Here is an 18,845-nt window from a genome sequence, read left to right as displayed (position 1 = left end):
TTAGAGCACATATTATGCATACGTGAACATGAAAGATGAAGTCAGTTACAACTAGACCTTAATAGCAAAATGAAAGCTATCTATGGGCAGCATATCTTAGAATAAATTACCACACGTCCCCCAGGATTACTAATGTAATTACTTGAATAAAGCTTTTTATTGGAATGCACAGAACTGTGAAGGGGGAATCATAAAAAGAGAACATCAGGTTTTACAGATCTAAATTAACTTTTGTATGAATTTAGATAATTGATTAAAAAATCTGGATTCATTGAATCGTACCAATCGCTAATCCACGGCACGCTTTCCCGGCCAGTTTTAAGCAGGACTGTGTTTATACGTTCATTACTACTACTACTGTTGTTCACCTGACTTTTCTACAGCTGAGTATTTTACAGCAGCACTTCAGGGAAAGTACTACGGCGGGAGTGGGAAGTGAGACTTGAACTGACAACCTTTTAAGTCTGTTACCTTACGCGCTTCCTCAATATATAAACCAACTGAAGAACACACAAAACCCAGAAGTGCACATAAGGTTTAATTTAATTTGTGTCAATGCACTTTCCGGAAACCAGGAAAATTTAATTCCATGAAAGGTATACATATTAGGAGCTGTCTCCTGGTGCAGTACATAGTTGTTCAATATTAAAAGGTTTTTTTTGCTGTTGGGATTATAAAATATCATACATTATTAAATCAAAACATTTCAACAGTGTATCTGAAACAAAATACACAACACAGAAATTGTCAGAGAAAAAAGGAGCCTTTTAAAAACCTAGATCAGCATGCCCCAAGGAACTACCCAATAAACACTACAGCAAACCTTTAGATTAAAGGAAAGCACAGTACTGAGAATAAATGGCAACATGGAACGTTTCTACAATGTTTCTGTGACAGCAACACGGCAATGTTGAGGCAACACTAATGTGCTCCCTGCAAACCAGAATAAATAATGAACGGGTAATTGCTGAGCCCACAATTCAATTTTGTATCCTATCAGAATTCATATAGCCTTCAAATTTCCCCATAATTGTTCATAACATCAGTAATTGGGATTGCAATAATCTAAAATAAAAGGACAACATCTTAATTTCCACAATGGCGACTATATTAAATGGCAATAATATACAATGAATGCTGGTAATGGAAATCGTTTTAAACCTCACAGGAGTAAAATTGTAGCTAGAAGGAACATTAATAAATTATTGAAGGAACACTAAGATCAAAGTCCAATTGTACTCATGGTATGTAAAACACACTCAAAACTACAGAAGCATTACTGAAAAAAAGTGGCATTAAATTACTCTGTGTAACTAATTAAAAAGATCACTGTTTACAGTGGTTAACCTGAACTCAAAATTTTGTGCAAAATGGCAAAATGGGTTAGCAAGAGTAACAGTACCAGACGTACACAGACAAATACAACCACGCCGTGACACGCTCCTTGTCAGAACTCTGCATACAGAAACTGTCAAGAGGACAAGTGCTGTGGATTTCGTAAAGAAACTGGGTTTTAAAAAAAGAAGTATTTTTCTGGGCAAACATTTAATTTCAGTCCTTCACATTACCAGTCAAGTATGAAGTAACTTAAAACATCTTCCCTAGTAGCGGATAAACTATAATTTAACGTCTGGAATGTTATCGCTGCCTGGAACCTGTGCCACACACACACACACACACACACACACACAAACACACACAAATATTCCGCATTCCAGAAAGATACTTTTTTTTATGGTAGATCGGAGATGCAGTAGGAAATGTGATTGCCCATTCACAAAGGTCAAAAGATAGAATTAATACACACCATACTTTTCTGATTCCACAGTGCAAAGCACAGGCGAGTAACAATTATCTGAAAAGAGATAACTGCTGGTGACCCTGAAATAAACTTGTTGGCAACATGACGCTTCAGCAGATGATGAGAGGTTGAGCTTATTAGGCACAGGAAAATTACACAGAGAGCAAAGGGGAGCCCCTCAACACATTTTTAGATCTATAAGAAGCTTACAGAAAGTTTTAATGAATCCCCAAAGAGGGGTGTCAATGCGCCTGACATTCAATTTCAAACAGGGCCCGTGGCGTAGGCTTCCTGCGCCGTCCCTGCCGCTTTGATCTGCACATCCCGGGGCCTGGCTGGGGCACACATCATCAGGACCGGGCCTTGATGTGACAAAGGATTTTGTGGGACCGGCGTCAGGGAGCGGAGGGGCGCGATTCGGTACCAGGGTCTGGGCCGCATGTGTTCCAGGACTCGCGAAGTTCCAAAGATCCGTGTTCGTCGAGTCGTGCAGTCACTCAGCGGTTCCGCAGTCGTCCTCAGGGGGGCGGGGCCTGTGGCCACGAAGTAAATGCAGTTCGCTGCCGCTACTCTCTGCAGCGCATCCAGCGAGCGAAGTGTAACCAAAACACCCACCGGGCAAATCCCCCGGAGGAGCGACCGGCGGCAGCGGAGGCGCAGCGCCGCAGAGCTGCCTTTGAAAAAGTTGGAATCGACGCATTTCGGTTCGAGGGCTGCCACGAGAGATTGTCAACCGACCCGAGTCAACAAAAGTTTGAAAAAATAAATAAAAAAAGAAACAACAGTAATGCTGGAACATCCATCTTCCCAGAGGATGGCAGTTGTCGCACAACTGCTCACGCTGAAGAACATTTTAGGAGAGGAAATAAAAAAGGATGAGGGTACACAAGACAGCCGCGCACTGAGACTCGACAGGAAGCTGGGGCAGCCGCACACGCCGCGAGATCCTGCAGAACCTTGCATATTTACAACCTGCTCCCCATTCTACACCCCTGCTCATCACCCGGGGGTCTGCGGGCGTGGGGAGAGAACGGGCAGGGGCTCTTTCGTGATCATGTGCTCCTTGGAGTGGGTAGGTCAAAGATTATGGGTGGGTTCATGGGCTGGAAGTTGACCGTGCAGGCGGAAGCGTTGATGAAGGTGGTGACACCGTCTGTCATCACCCCATAGCCTGTGGTGGGAGAAGGGAGGTGGAGGGTAGAAAAGAACAAACAGGTTCCTGTGTTTTCTTCTTCGCAGTCATTTGCTTATAATTGTTGCCTTCCAAAACACAGTCGTACGGCGACGCTTCCCATGTGGTTATGCATGCGATCTACTTTCTAACGGGCTCAACTCCAAGGAACGCGTTCCGATCAGCCTCGTCGCGCGGTCACCTCAAGAAACAACGGCAGGATCCTCAGGGACGATAGGAGCCTGCTGCTAACGGTGACCTGCCGTCTCCACCCATGGGAACATTAACTGCGGTTTTTCGTCTACAATAAGTGATGAGAAATTCAAAGGATTTCCGCTGCACCACCCTCAAGCTGTATGAGCACTTCAAGAAGGTTCACTCCCCGTAATTCACAGTAAATTCTACACTGACACCCATCAAACATGATGACTGTCAATGTAGCTGCAAACAAATTTGGACTCAAAGATTACACTGAAAAAGCATGTGCTTTATTATTGCTGAGGGGTTTATGTTTTATGAATGAAAAGTCTGCTGGTGTGCTGTCACCATCTAAGTAGAAAACAAGTCCAGTACCATCTTTCATGTGCCTGATACCATGACAACCAGTGGACTCGGGATGGAATTGTACCAAAATATTGTTTTTCCACTTAATCCATTTATTATTGTATATGTCGTCTTTCAGTTTCGCTGCTGCAGAAGAGCGTAGCACTTTCAGCGGCACAGAGGGTGTCGTGTGACACGAAGGGGTGAAGCTTACCTTCATGGATGTGCCCGAACACGTGGAGTTTGGGCTGCACCCGCCGCTGCACCGTGTTGAGCAGCTCCACACACCCAACGCGCTGCATCTTCTTCGGGACCCAGTCCAGGAACCCTGGCACAGAACAGAAGAGCACAGGTCACGCGGGTCGACCCACTGTGCTCCGCCCACATTCTTCGACACTCCGCGCCACCCGGCCCACACTCCAAGGACCCTGCTTTAGTCCCGGACTCCGAGCAGAGATATCGCTGACTCCACAAAACGAACACGCCACCGAGAAACTGGAACGCTCCATTCAGCCCCAATAAGATGGTAGATGGATTCTGGGAGGAAAAAAATGCTGCCTTCAGCGCTTCACTTGACATCGCTCAACCCATGTATTCCACATGAACTATTATCAAGCATGGACCCAAAAAAAAAAAAAAAAAAAAAAACAAACCAACTGCATGAAAATACAACAATGTAAATGCAAAAGCTGTAAAAGTGACATGTTGATTTAAAAGTTTAACATCAACTCTTCTCATGTGACTGACTAATGTTTACCAATAAATATCAAGGAGGCAAAGCAACTACTATAATTTACATTACAGCATTCCAAGAAACAAATATATGTGTTTACATTCCAGAAGAATTTTGTGTTACACAGCCCTCGGAAAAAAAAAAAAAAATAAATAAAAATTTGCTCCATCTTATAAAGGCTTTTTACTGCATTTGTACCGATACTTCATAATTAAAATATGCTTCCATTTGGAGTCTTCAGACATTAAAAACAATGGCTTTCGCCTCAGTTCCAAACATTCGCAGACCGCTGTCTTGTCTGCCGATTCCCCCAGCGGTTGTTAACGGCTTCGTGTTCCTCCAGCCTGAAACGTTTCATAAAAAAGCGGCGGTGATTTACTGCGCCGCAATAGTGTCTCCATCCTGCCGCAGCCCCTCCAGATGCCCACGGCTTATAAAGAGATCGCTGTAAACACTTGGCTAAACAAAAAGGAAAATAATTTATTGTGCCTAGCGACAGGCGGCAATAACAGAAAATCAATCACATCACAAGGATGGCGAAGGGTGGACAGAGCGTAAAACACGGGCAAGAAGACAAGAGAACAATGAAGACAACACACCTGTGTTCTGTTCCGCCCGGCGCCACTTCAGCGAGTGGTGCGTTTAAAACACGCTCACACACTTGCTGGATCTCCTCAACCGTGACCCCAACACTAGGCTGTGACGTGGCGCACCCTGGCAGTGTGTCGCCGGCGGAATCTACACAGCGCTACGCACTCCGTCAAAGTCCATTTGTCAGTACCACGGTAACTGTAAAGGCTAAAGGAAGGGTGTCTGTAGGTGCCGGTACAATGTCACCAGATTAGAGGCAGTTGACCAGGGCGCACAGACACGACACACACAGCACTCACCCAGCGGGGGGCAGTGTGTGACCAGGATGTCCGTAGAGTCGGGGATCTGGTTCCATTTATCCAACAGGGCCTGGCCGCGGGGCAGGTTGAAGCCCCAGCCGTAGTACCAGGGCTGCCTGCGCAATTGAGAGGAGGAAAAGAGAGGCTGTTAGAACGGGAGGCATTGTGTGCAGGTACTGCACCTGTAAACACACACACTCTTAAGAAGAAAAGGAAAAAAACAGTCATTAAACAAAGTGTTACTGGGAACTGTTTAGTCTTTAGAATTACCATAAACCCAAGGGGCACATCATCAAACTCATCAGCAGTGAGTGTCCCACTCAAACCCTAACCCCTCAGGTGTTTATTACAGCAGTTACCAAAACTTCACGTGCCTCCAAAATTTCCATAGAGTGCTTGTCCAAGTAGTGCTGAAAGCTGAAAATGTATTAAATATGACTACCGGTGCCTTTGGAAACTGCTCCCTCGCTCCGGGGGGGACGAGGACGGGAACGTGCACCTCTGCCCAAGGTGTCCGAACACAGCTCCTACTGGACCGGCACCGGGCGACAGGTGCTCCGGAAGGTGCTGATGTCACCCCACGCCTGCATTTACATTTATTCACGCTTCTCTAATGACTTAAAGTGCTTTACCCATTTATACAGCAATAATTTGTGCTGGAGCACTTTAGAGCAGGTTCTCGGACCAAGGGCACTAGAGCACTGGGTGGGATTAGAACCTGAGAGCAAGGTTTGTTTGTTCGGTGGCACAGCGGCACAGCGAGTAGCACTGCTGTCTCATAGCGCCTGGATGGTGCGAGAGAATGTGGGTTTGATCCCTGCTCAGTCTGCGTGGAGTTTGCATGTTGTGTCTGTGTGGGTTTCCCCTGGGTGCTCTGGTTTCCTCAGGCCAAAGACATGCTGTTCAGGTTCCCCCATAGTGTGTGAGTGACAGAGAAAGTGTGTTCCACTGATGTATGGATGAGTGACCCAGTGTAAGTAGCGTATCTAGCAGTGTAAGTCACCGCGGTGAATAAGGTGTGTCGGCTAGTAACGCTACATAGTATCCATTGGAAGTTGCTTTGAAGAAAAGCGTCTGCTAAGTGAATAAATGAGGTGGAAGCTCTAACCACTATGTTGGATCTGTGCATCTTCCTTAAATTTTCCAACCAGGTACAACTTGAGCTGCGACCTCTGACCCTGAGGCCCTGTATCAGAGCCAACACACTCACTCACTCACTCTCTGAAGCTGAACACAATGTCGCTGGAGCAGAAAAGCCTTTCGCAGCACATTCGTCTCTTGAAATAACTTTTCTGTAAATTCGGAGGGGCGGCAAACAATTGATAAGAATCGATGCGGCGTGTCAAGTACAGGAGGGAGGGCGACTGCGCGCAGGGGTGCGCGCGCCCGCGAGTCCCGGCGGAGGGTCTTCCGGCAGAGGAGAGGATGTCGGACAGGAAATGAAAACGCGCGCTGAAGTGGCGCCGCACGCTGGAGCGCTAAGCGTTCGCCGATAAAAAAAAAAAAAGTTGCCGCTTCAAGTGACTGTGCACCACAAATTAAAACAAAAAAAAAAAAAAAAAGGCAGACCACGGTGCGAGCGCGAGCCGCCCGGCAACGCCGGCACGCGCAGAGCTTTGCGCGGGTGTGGAAGATGGATCTGCGGCGAGATTGTTAGTGACATGTTAATTTCTATTCTGTCAGTCAAGCTTGTTGCATCTCAAATCAAAGCGATAGGACACAAACCACGCGTTCGCGTCACAGACGGAGGTTTTCCTCTCTGCGGTTTGTTTTACGGCGACGAGTCGCAAACGCGCGGATTAAAGAAGCTGAAAGAAATCGGTTCGGGTCGGGGCGCCTCTCGTGCGCGCGGCGGAGGCCTTGCGCGCGCTACACCCGACCTCGTGTCTCGTGACGGCGATATGCCGTTTGAGAGCTCGTTTTCGGTGCTCTGGATACGGAACTCTTCCGTTTAACGTCCCAAAGTTCCCCTCTCTTTTGTTAGGAAAGAGCACTGAGCTCCACAGGGCACAAAGAGACACTGTTACTGGTGCTCCCCGCTTCCTCCCGTCACAACACGCAAACCCCGAATGTTAAAATACTAATAGAATAATTCAACAGAAGGCAATATCATAATTACACCATTCTCCATGCTTCACTACTACTCACACCTTCATGGCTGAATCTGTTTCCTTCTCCGCACCGCCACAATACTCGTGTTTTCGTTTGCTAGCCTTTTGCGAAAGAAAAAATTAAAAAATAAAAACTGGAAGTTAAACGTTCCGTAAATAAAACAATGCTTTTGTAAATAAAATGCGGTCGCCGAGTCGAGAAGGAATACGGGTGCCTCGCGACGTACAGCACGTGGATCGCCGTCCCAGTACATGTTTGTAACCAAACATCGGGGCTCGCGACGAATACGATAAGTTCGACGGGACAGCTGTCGAAAGTCAGGACGATGATCAGCTGAGGACTACCTGTACTTTTCCAGTGGTCTTAACTGGGACTCGATCGACTCTCCAGCGAACGCCAGAAGTCGGTCGACGGGAAACATGGTTTTACTCGTGATGTAAATGTAAGTACTGCTCTCCCTGTAAGCTTCACTTGAAAGTGTCTCCTTCCCTTCCCTCATCTATCAGTCAGACCAGCACTCACACATTTATTAAAGAAAAAGAAAAAAAAAAAATGCCTGACACGGTGTCACAATGACCTAATGACGTTTATGAGTCGAAGCAGCACTCTGCCACTGGCCTGTTTCCGATACACCGTCTCCGCTCGTGTGGCCTGGTTGAAGAGGGGATACACGCTGCACTGACTCCTCGTAAAGTCAAGTTAGGGATTTTGGAAGATATAAGGTGACGGAACGGTAGAACGGCTCAATGGGACACTCGCTGACGCGTTGGCAAAGGCACTTCTTCAACACCCCTTCAAGTGGGACGACTGCCTCAACCGAGCAGATTTAGCCTGTAACACCACCAGTCATCACTCTACGACTGGCTTCGCTCCTTTCTTTCTCGAATACGGAAGAGAAGCTGGAACGGCAGCCAATATCATAACTGCCGATCCTTCTTATTTTCCCGGAACTTTTTCCGATTTTCAATGCTGCGCGCGGAAATTACGATTTTTGTTGCTAAATTGCGCCTTGCAAAATAAATAAATAATAACAACAACAACAATAAAATCACCACACACGCATCATCATCACCACCCACACACACTCGTCTCCGATGTGTCTTTTTAATCAACCATTAGAACGAGTACTTGCTTCCAGGCATGAGCGCCAAACTCGCCCCACATGATCGCTTCGCGAAAGTGATCGCAGCTCGGATTCCAGCATGAGCATTGCAAACGTTCGCCGCCATGTCCGGTAAACTTGCTGAAAAATAGGTTTTTCTCCCCCCACTCAAGTTAGACTTTGCATTTCAGCAATGTAAAATTATGACAATAAAAGCAACAGCAATGATAATGATGATAACAATAACACCAGCCCCCAGGTTCCGATTCCAATCTTTTTTTTTTTACTCATTGGCGATTAGCAGCAATGGAATACGCTTTTCCCCAGCAATATTGCACATATACCTCCACTCCAGGCTCACCTGCAGAGTATGCTGCACAACTGATATGCAAGCTTGAACCTGCACTCAAGTCTGTGGGACAACAGAGGGACAATGTGCTCAAAAACATTAACATTTCCCCCTAAAAAACAGGTGATCATGTGTGGGTTGAATGATCCCACAGCAGCATTACAGAAACTTGCTCCTCTTATGTAGGTCTTGGACCCACAGATTCTGCCCCTAGTGTGACTTACAGGATTCGCCATCTGTTGGATCACTTGGATAGGTCACAAACAGTTCGATACAATCGAATGCAACCGTACAGCTCACCTGTACCTGGAGCTGGAAAGAAAAAGCCAGACTTGTGTACCTTTGCAGTCTAACCCTACATGACTTACAGTATTATCGAGTGCTTTAGCCTTCAAGGTTCTTACCTAGCTGCAGTAGGTACAGCTCTGAGGTCACCTCATGCTGTAGACCCTCCCCAACCCAGGTTTCCGCTGGGGGTCCAGGCTACTTCTCTGCCTGTTCCTCAGAGTCAACGTTCTTTTTCCTTTTATATTATATAAGAGGAGAGCTTGAGGAGGAAGGATGAACACTATGGGGTTTATTTTTGAGGAGAGAGCTTTCGTCCTACAGGTGTAAGTGTGGTTGCTTTACTAATAAACCTTTTTTATCATCCTCCTCCATCCAGTGGCAGCATTGAAATAAAGCAACCTTCACCCTGTCAAATCTTGTATTTGCATAAACATTTTACCAGGTTACTTATTTTAACCTTATTTTCTTCAATCCATTTCCTAAAATGTCTTCTGGAGCAAACCTGGGCTGAATTTTTTCAGCTGGCCAACAGCTGTCAGTAAAATGAATGCAAACAATAGGAGCGAGTGACCATCAAATTAAACTTGCTTTCACAGTGGTTACAGCTCGTTTTTTTGGTGTTCAGTGATAGGATGACAAACTCTGCACATGCTACAGAATGAACTGGTCAAAAATTGGCATTGAAAAGGACTTTTAAAATTAATTTTAATTAAGGCCACTGTTAATGAAAAAATAAAAGCACAGTAAATCTGAAGCCTAGACGTGAACAAGACTAATAAAGTGTTTTTTAATTTATTACAGCTAAATCCAAGGTTTTTGTGGAACCTACCCTGCAAATAAGTAAAGAAGTATGTAATATTCTTTAGGTTGCTGCTTTAGGCTGAATCATGCCAATGCCTTTTACTCCTTTGCCAAGACACTTTTGAAAGAAGCCACATTAACTACTGTATAACATGTCTTTGTTCACACATTGCTTACCGAGTGGTGGAACAAAAAGACACAACTGAAAGGAGACATACAAGTTCGTCTCTGACAGGAGACCTCCTTTCTGCTGGTTTCATAACCAAGGATATACATCATGGCAGATGGGCCGGTTAGTGGCATATTAATATTGAAACATTTCATACATCAAAGGAGTCTAAACACTTTCATGAGAAGCCTAAAATCATATGAATGTAAGTAGATTTGAATAATTAAAACATTTTAAACATTTACTCCAGCCTTAATATACTAATAGCTACACTGAAATATTCATGTCCACCTTTTAAATGGATGTCTCAATTAAAGTGAGCATGGGCAAGTTATTCCATTCTCCTACAGATTTCATCTCGAAGTCGATTAGGAACGAGAGGAAATTACTGCCGTACTTGGTGACAAGCTACGTCCCACCGCGGCCTTCCCTGGGAGGAACTGCTCAGGGTCAGGGGTCACAGAAACACCTGTCTACACATCCCTGGAGTACAGCATGGGGTCTTCTAAGGGTATTCTTTACAGAGGCCTGGGGGTCTCCTTTGAGGAATGAAGCACACTTGACCTACTTTATAGAAGAGAGTCAATAAGTATTTGCTAATTAAACCTGAGAAGACTCTGAACGGAGTTATTCTTTGGCTACTCTTACAAATTAATTTTAAGGACAAACATCTGAGGAGGTCAAACCGTACAAAGGGGAAAGCCAGTTACACTGGTTCCGAATCGAGCACCGATACACTTGTTTTGTCTCAGCTTTGTGTCTCTGGAATAAAAAAAAGTCCAACTTACTGGGTCACTAGCTGGTTGGACATCAGCTTGAAATCCCTGAAAAATGACCAGACAGATAGGGCCTGTAGATGAGGGTGCTGCAGGCCACGGCCTTTCTGTGGGACACACCTTAACAGAAGACACTGTGTCCCCCGTTCGACAGCTGGCCTGCTTTTACTCTGGTCAAACAGCACAAAAGTGGTTGTCTCAGGAGACACGAAGACATCAGCCACTGGCCTACGCACTTTGACCCTGAGCCGATCTTCTCCGGCGTCAACAGCTCAAACGATGGTGATGTTCGGGAAAAGACTCGCAGTTCCATTCCTGAATTAAGGAAAAGGAAGCGCAAGTGGACGTGTGCAAGAGTGAAAGTCTACAGCAGGGTCCCCGCTCTGCGGAAAATAAAATTGGCCTTTTTTTTAACCCACAATTTCCCTTTGATGGATTCTCTTTCAAAATATGAAATTCCTAGCTTACACGTTGAGGGAAAGCAAATAAAGTGGAAAGTGGGAGCTAAGTTCTGGTTCCCGACACCCGTGGAGACGCGAGCTGTGATAGTTCTGAAGCGAAAGTGAATCCCACACTTACGGATCGTAAAGCTCGTCTATATTCTCACTCGTCTAACATCAGCAGAAAGGGCTCATGAATTACTAACCAATCGCTTGCTGAAATACCGTAAGGCACACCGCTTCAATATTTAATTCCGACAGTTAACTTCAAGCTTGTTAAAAAAAATGCGGTGAAAAAAAAATTGAGATTTTAAAAGAGAGTTGCCTTTAATGTTTTAAGGGAATTTTAAATCTAAATTAACTCCCAGCTTTGCGCAGACGGGGCAAGTGGAACGGATTGTTCCGGGAGGAGACGGACAGCGGAGACGGACGGGAAACCTTGCGGCTCCCAGGGGAACCAGGCTGGAGAGAGTTGGACTTGTCCTGGAAAAGTTCAGCTGCAAGACACTGGGTGGGAGGCATCCGCTGGAGCTGGAGAGTCTGGAGGAGTCTCAAATAACCAAGCTCAGTTGGTTGCACTCAACTTACCTATGTAAATTATAAGTACTGCATGATTTAGCACCATAGATTCTTTTGATATAGGTAATTCTAACCTTTTGCTCACACATCTGACTGATTACCATTTTGCTATCCGCTGCCCTCCATACGAAGGTCCCATATTGGCTTATTTTTCTACGAGTGCCTCTACGAGAGAAAACAAGTAGCCATCCAATTTCAACAACTAATTTCCTTCTTGGTGCCAAAGAACGATGATGACTAAATGAAATATCTGGAAAACTATGCCTGCATACTGCCCCCCCACACACACACGTGGCTTTCATTTTTTCGTTCCCTAAATTTATCTGTGAAACAAAGAGTACAACAACCCAACATAAAGTTAAATTACTGCACACATGGACACTGCAGTGCCAGCACAAGAAGTTCTTTTTGCGTAAGTATTATTCAAGTAATATTTCTAATTTTGCAAGATGAAACAAAAGCTGTAAATTATTCTGGCTCCTTCCGTGCAGCCGTTAGGTTGTGCTCCGTGGGAAAGGCCGGCCGTGCTGTGCGGTGCCGTCATAGCGGGGCCCCTCCAGACACATGTGAAAAGAAACACCATGGGTGGACGGTTCTTGGATGAAGTCACATTATTAAAGTCTCTCCCTGGAGAGAATGTTGGCAGTACCTGTCTGCTCAAGACCTGAGCGCTGGGGCATCTGCAGTGGTGCATGAACACAGCAAGGGGCTCTGTGTCTGCCGCCACTGTGTATCAATGTGCTTCTGTGTCTACCTGTGTGCTCAGTTGGTGTCCACGGGTGTGTTTAATGGTACGTGGGCGTGCGTGCAGTAATGTTGACCAGTGTGAGAGGAGCAGTGTGCTGCTGATGCCGTGTCACAAATGAATATGGATAAACCAGTATCTTCACCGGACAACCATCATGGTGCAGAAGTTTGGCTGCAGACGTGTCAGAATTATTGCTACTTAGCATCTGATGCCTTTATCCAAAACAAAGTTTCACCACTGATACAGCTGGGTGTTTTACCAGAGTAATTTAGGGTAACTACTTTGAGGTGGTGGGCGGTCCAGCCCAGGGCAGGGAGTGAGAACATCAAGACGGACAACCCCCAGGGACCCGTCCCTGCCCCAGCTGAACAATGACAGCCAGCTGCTGACACTTAAGCGCCAGTCACAGGGACTATAAAGGCAGCTGGTCTGGAGAGCCGGGGGGGAGGTGTTTTTGGGAAAGAGCCGGTTGACAGCGTGACCTGGGGAAGATTGCTTTTTGGTTGTTTGGTTTGGTTGCTTGCCTTTTGCCCAGACGATCCTACTTCCGGCCTCAGTCGTGCCCTGTGGCTACCTCCGCCTCACAACCAATCACAGTATTCCAATCAAGCCTACCACAGCAGGAGTAGGACCTGAACTGACAGCCTTGTGGTTACAAGCCCGAGGCCCTAATGTGTCACATTATCACTTTGGCTGCACTTAATTAAGATGACGCACGGCAATGCTCAGACCGACCCCCGTAGCTGCGTTGGACACACATGAATAGTTGTGGAGACAAAAGGAGGACTGTGGCCATGCCAAACGTGAACACTTCATCATCCGTAAAGACAGCTGGGCCACAGGACCAATGCGGGGGATTCCTCCAAGGATCCTCTATCATTTCTGGGCACCAAGTTATTATTAAAGTCGTCTGTATTACCTGATACTCCCGCTCTACTCCCCACACCACTAACCTTGTTAAGAAGCCGATTCAATTAAAACTGTACAGGGTCAGAGAAATCCCTGGCGACTGCCGAGTACAGACGGACGTCTTTAAATATCTTGTTTCTGCTTGATGGAAGTCAAAGTCAGTGGGTAAAAAGCACACTATTACCTGGGGGTGTGTGTGTGTGCGGGGGGGGTGAAACACTGTGAGCCAGAAGAGACGTTGCCACTCGCGCTCTGATCTCGAGCGGTCTCATTTCCGGAACCTTCCGAACCTGGCCATTCGCACGCACTCACTCACACAAGCACAGAGTAATCCATCACAATCACACGCCCTTAATGTAAAGAATACAAGAGTATCGCGTGTGGAGTCACACCAGCACACAGAGAACAGGCACATGCATGGCTGCGTCCCTTAGGGCAGAGAAAGCTATAGTAACGGTATGAGGACTGTTTGAGGGGCCCCGGCATTGAGTTCGTTTGGACATCGGAGATTACGCTGCTTTACCTCACTGCAGACTGTTAATTACAACATGTTGTTACCATTCATCAACAAGCAAGCGACTGACACACCTAATTTCCGCTCTGCGGTGACACGCGACTAATTCAATACAGCGGCGGTGGAGAGATGCGCAGAGAAATTCATAATTGTGACAATTCATTTACTTTTATTCAAGTTGTCAGCAACAACATTACGCATAATAAGCATTAGGCTGTGCAAAAATAATGAGTTTCTTATTAAATGTGTTTATTTGAACTCGCTGGAGGAAATAAGACAATTAATAAATACTAGTCTGAAAGGACGGCGAACAACTGCCGTGCCGTCATTTCCATGCGTTTCTTACCCTTTTCAACAAGTCCAAACTCATTAAAAAAAAAAAACAAAGTGAAACACGGTGTTTGGATGCACCATTATTTCTGACGTGAACTCGACGTGTCGAGACAACTGTGAGTCCGTCCGCGGCCATTTCTTTACTGTTTTAACTAACTATTTGGAAGTCCACAAATGACTTGAAAATGCTCCATAAAGTGGCGTTAAGAAAACTGCTATTACAGAAAGTGAAGGGAGGTGGGAATGCAGGAGGTTCACGCCGCAGGTTCCGTTACACTGACTCTACACGGAGCTACGGAGCAGATGTCGCGATCCCATGCGTCCATCGCCTGTCTTCAGCAGCGTTTGAACCTCTCCACGTAAAGCCTCGAAGAAAAATAAACGGATGAATTTAAAAAAAAAAAAATGCATCGGTGAACGGGAGTGACTCCCCCCCCCCCAACAAAATGCTAATGGGGTAAAACGATTTCCATCGCGGCAGATCCTTTCTGCTCGTAACTTCTTCTTCTCTAACGGGACTTGACGTCTGGGCAAACAAGGCAGGGCAATATTTCTGGAAAAGGTGTGGTGTCTTAATGTCACTTCACTCTGTGTGTGTGTGTGTGTGTGTGTGTGTGTGTGTGTGTGTGTGTGTGTGTCACGGGAGGAGCCGAAACAACATCTGTTAAAAAAAGAAAAGCAAGGAGACAGCATGCCCTTCAGATGACGGCTGTTGTTGGATCGGTCACCAAAGGCCTATGAATCTGCATCAAAAAAGCCTTACTTAAGGACCCCGAATAATGAGTAATGTGCCTGTGAACCCTGTCAAGGTCTGCAGTTTAGCTCTGGGGCAATAAAACCATCCCGGTGGGTTAATAAGAGCTCCAGGAACACAGAGAAGACAAGAGGCGAAAGAGGGATGATTTCCCCCGAGGCGGCTGTGGGCTGCGCTCGCGCTCCTCCGTCTGTGTGGAAACGGTGACCTCTGCTTCGGCGAGCTGTCGGCGCCTTGGTTCCCTCGGTCGTGGGTGCGTCGCGGTTGCTATGTGAGCTGGAAATGAGGCTCTGGACTCAGTGATCTGCTCGCACTGGGACAGCGGGCAGCAGCTACTGAAGAACAGCCCCATCGGCTGAGATACTTTCGCGACTCGAACCCACAGTTCGGTGCAGCTGACGGCCCCGCGGCCCCTAGACGCCCCAGCATGCCCTAGCATGCGTGTTCGCAGGAGGCGCTCGGCCGAGACCGGCATCGGGACCCCCCCCCGAGTGGCCCAAACTCTTACTGCCCGGGGGTCGGAGATCCATTCGAAGCAACAGGAAAGAGAAAAGGGAGAATGTGTTTCCCATCATGCATCGGTTACTCTGGTATGACAGAAGCATCTCTTGAATCAGCAGATGGATGTTTGATACCCGTTCTGTTCGGTGGGCCAAGCCACCCCGCCCCCACACCCCCACACCCGAGTCCCACCAGCTTCTGTGTTTAGCTGAGCGACACACAACGGCGTATGTGTGGACTTTGATGTTTAATCACAGCGCAGCACACGTCCAGTTCTGAGGCCTGGAAGGCGGGCAGAGCCAGTAGAGCCAGCAGGGCCGCGCTGTGGGGCTCCGCTTCCTGCAAAGGCCCGAGAAAGACTGCGGGAAGCAGCTCTGGAAGAAGTGCCATATCAGCCCGCGCAACAGAGCAGGGCCCCTACAGGGTGGGCAGCTCGGCCAGGGCACCGTACCCCTAAGGCAGGGGGCGTGGCCTCTCCAGGTGGGTGGGGCTACAGGTCTGAGTGATGACGCAATGTGGCCCCAGCAGGACGTACGTGACACGACACGATGCCACGTGACACAGGGACGGGATAACACAATGACCACCGATATGGACATGCATGTGCGCGAGTGGGCGCACGCAGCAAACTCACACGGACCTCCCGGTAATGCAAGTTTCCTTGGATAAAAGCATCCCAAACACACGACAGACACACAAGCGGACGGCTGCGCATTTTTTACGCCACTCAATAAAGCCACAGGGAAACTACGTTGACATTGTGGCGGTAAACAAAGGAACAAATGTGACAAAGCAATAATCAATCAGTGCTGATTGGGAACTGACCCGCCTGGTTTTACTCGTCCTCTACGAGAAGAATAATTGCTAATGCACCTTTTGTGGGGAAAACTCCGGACTGCTTTCTGCAGATAAATGCAGGCATTTCGACACTCGGCCGTGCGAGGAACACTTGGAACGGGAGGAAAATCCATCAGCAAAGAGTCGATGCATCCAGCGCAGTCCCAGCTGGTGATAAACATCATTCAGAATTAATGACTGAATGACAAAGATTGAAATGAGATGTAGAGGGTGTTTGTCTGCAAGGGAAATTAGCAAGAGAGAGCGAGCGAGAAAGAGAGAGAGAGGGAGAGAGAGAAAGGGAGACCAGCAGAAAGAGAGAGCAGAGGAGAAGAGAGACCGAGGGCAAGGGGGTGGAGAGCGGCTCAACCGGATCGCTCGCTGGGCCGAGCCCTTCCTCGACTCTCCCCCTCGGTCTCCGCCTGTCCCTCTATCAGAGGACATTATTTTCAATTGACTTGAGGCAGAGCACATCACACAGACCCCTGGGAAATTTACTGCAGGATGCCGACCCATCAAGCACTCCCCATCCGCGGGTCCCGCTTCCAGCGAGCTCCATAATTATTTAATTGGAGCCGACTGGTCTCCGGCAGGAACGCTAAACGCTCGAGTAGTTGTGGGATTAGGTGTCCGCCGCCGAGCTCTGCGGGAGAGCCGCACCTGCCTTTGTGAAGACGGCATGTTTGTTTTCAGGCCTAATTTCTAATTAAGCGCTTAAATATTCGCATACGAGGCGCTCGGAGATTAGGGAAGGGGCCTCCCCCACCCCGCAGTCTCGGGAGTCGAAACGGCTGGCTCTTTGCGGCGGGTCTCGGGGAAGAAAAAGTCGTTTTCTCCCTCTGAAGGAGAACAAGATGGGAGTGGGGCTTGAGCACGGAGCCATCTGCACTGCGGTGAGACATCTGCCCACACGGCACAGCGGCGGCGAGAACTCGCCTGGTAAACAAGGGCTCGCTTACACGGGGAGCGCCGCGTCCCCCTCCTCCTCCTTTACCAGGGAGCATCGCTCTGCGCACAGATGTGCAGATCCGCGCCGATTAAGACACCGAGGCTCCGCCGCGAACGGCACTGCGTCTCCCTGGCCGCTGGGGGCGCCCTCCGTCGGCAGCGTTTAACCCCTTCCCCCCCCCAGCGCTCCTAATTCTCCCGGAACCTGCAGGGCGGCGCAGCGGAGAAAAGAAACACGGATGCGCTGGCCTGCGACACGGCTCCCTTTGTTAACGGCGCGATGCGTCTCGACACACAAATTAAAAGCACTTCCTCACAATCACACGCCACCAATTTTCTCTGTACACGTCGCGCGCCGCTGTGCGCGCAGAAAGAGTATTTTTAGCAGCGCTTAAGCGTCTCCACGGGGCGCCCCCTAACCGGCATCGTTTACCCCCTTGGCCACAGGGGGCGCCCTTCGCTGGCAGGCCTCGATCCTTGGCCTCTCGTAGCTCTGCTGAGCCATATTTCGGGTTCTCGCCGATTTGCGCGGCTCAAGTCGCAGTGCTGCGCGCAGGCGCGTCACTGCCGATGTGTCGGGCTCTTCGCTCCCCGAGAGACAGATGACGGCGCACCGACCCTCCGCCGCTCGCTGAACCTGCGTGAAAACTCCCACTCGAACCCCGTATGGCAGGTTTCGCCCCGGAGACAAGCTCGCTACCCTCCCCACCGCACCCCGCACTCCACCCCCAACCCGCAGTCCCCGCGCTTCCGTCTCGTCTTCTTTCAGCGCATCCGCGCGGTTTCACAAAGCGGGCGATGTGCGCTACATGAAAGTCCCTGATCAAAGGCGTCTAAAGGCGAACTGGAGCTGCTGCCCCCCCCCGCGGTCTATCATAAGTGTTCGAGTCGGAGTACTTTTTTTTAACCTCTTCTTTTAAAAGAGCATTTGATTTACTACATTTTTAACGACTGAACATACACACAGAGACTGGAATGCAATCGTTTTCGGGGCATCCAAAAATAATACCTGCAAAGTACAAGAATGTAGTTAAAAAAAAAAAAAATTGTGCGGTGAGTGGACACCAGAACAGCACTACTGTTTATCTGCAGAAGCAGTGAAATAGTGAGACAAAAATGCGCGTCTGTGGGGGACTTCTACATGCCCAGACATTAAAAAAGAAATGTGCTGGTCTATAAAAGACAGTTTGGTAGGAAACGATAATGAGCTCCCGCTGGAGGGTGTCTTTGGAAGGCGAGGCGAGGCGCGGCGGCGGTGGTGGCGGCGCTCTCAATGTGTCGCCGACGCGCTGGGGACACATTGTTGGGGCATCGACATGGCTGGTCTACAAAGCACCATCGGGAACCGACCGCGGAGGAGCGGGGGACGCGCGCGTGTGTGTGTGACATCAGAAGAGAGGAAGTACAACCTTATGTGCGAGAGGACAAGGTGGCGGTTCGGGGAGGGGTGGGGGGGGCATGCTCTCTGCCAAGCTCCTGCGTGGTGTCTTCATGCGCTCACTGGCTCTTCTGACATTCCCCTCCATGTGGGGGTTTGGGAGGAGTTG

The 18,845-nt window shown here is 48.2% G+C and overlaps 1 protein-coding gene across 4 annotated transcripts in view; it reads right to left on the bottom strand.

Moving 5' to 3' along the window:
- Positions 1 to 1,279: 1,279 nt before the first annotated feature.
- The window catches only part of mpped1 (metallophosphoesterase domain containing 1), a 46,902-nt gene continuing 29,336 nt past the window's right edge, over positions 1,280 to 18,845 (bottom strand). For all 4 annotated transcript variants that reach the window (XM_029247092.1, XM_029247093.1, XM_029247095.1 and 1 more), the window contains 3 exons: positions 5,139 to 5,254; positions 3,730 to 3,843; positions 1,280 to 2,972 (listed from right to left, as the gene is read on the bottom strand). In XM_029247092.1, coding sequence (XP_029102925.1) covers positions 2,854 to 2,972; positions 3,730 to 3,843; positions 5,139 to 5,254 — 349 coding nt within the window. In that variant the 3' untranslated portion in view covers positions 1,280 to 2,853. The remainder of the gene's footprint in view (positions 2,973 to 3,729; positions 3,844 to 5,138; positions 5,255 to 18,845) is intronic.

This window comes from Scleropages formosus, chromosome 21 (assembly GCF_900964775.1).
Source record: "Scleropages formosus chromosome 21, fSclFor1.1, whole genome shotgun sequence".
NCBI lineage: Eukaryota > Metazoa > Chordata > Actinopteri > Osteoglossiformes > Osteoglossidae > Scleropages > Scleropages formosus.
The sequence above is the reverse complement of the archived record's forward strand: the minus strand, read 5'-3'. Positions and strand labels throughout refer to the sequence as shown.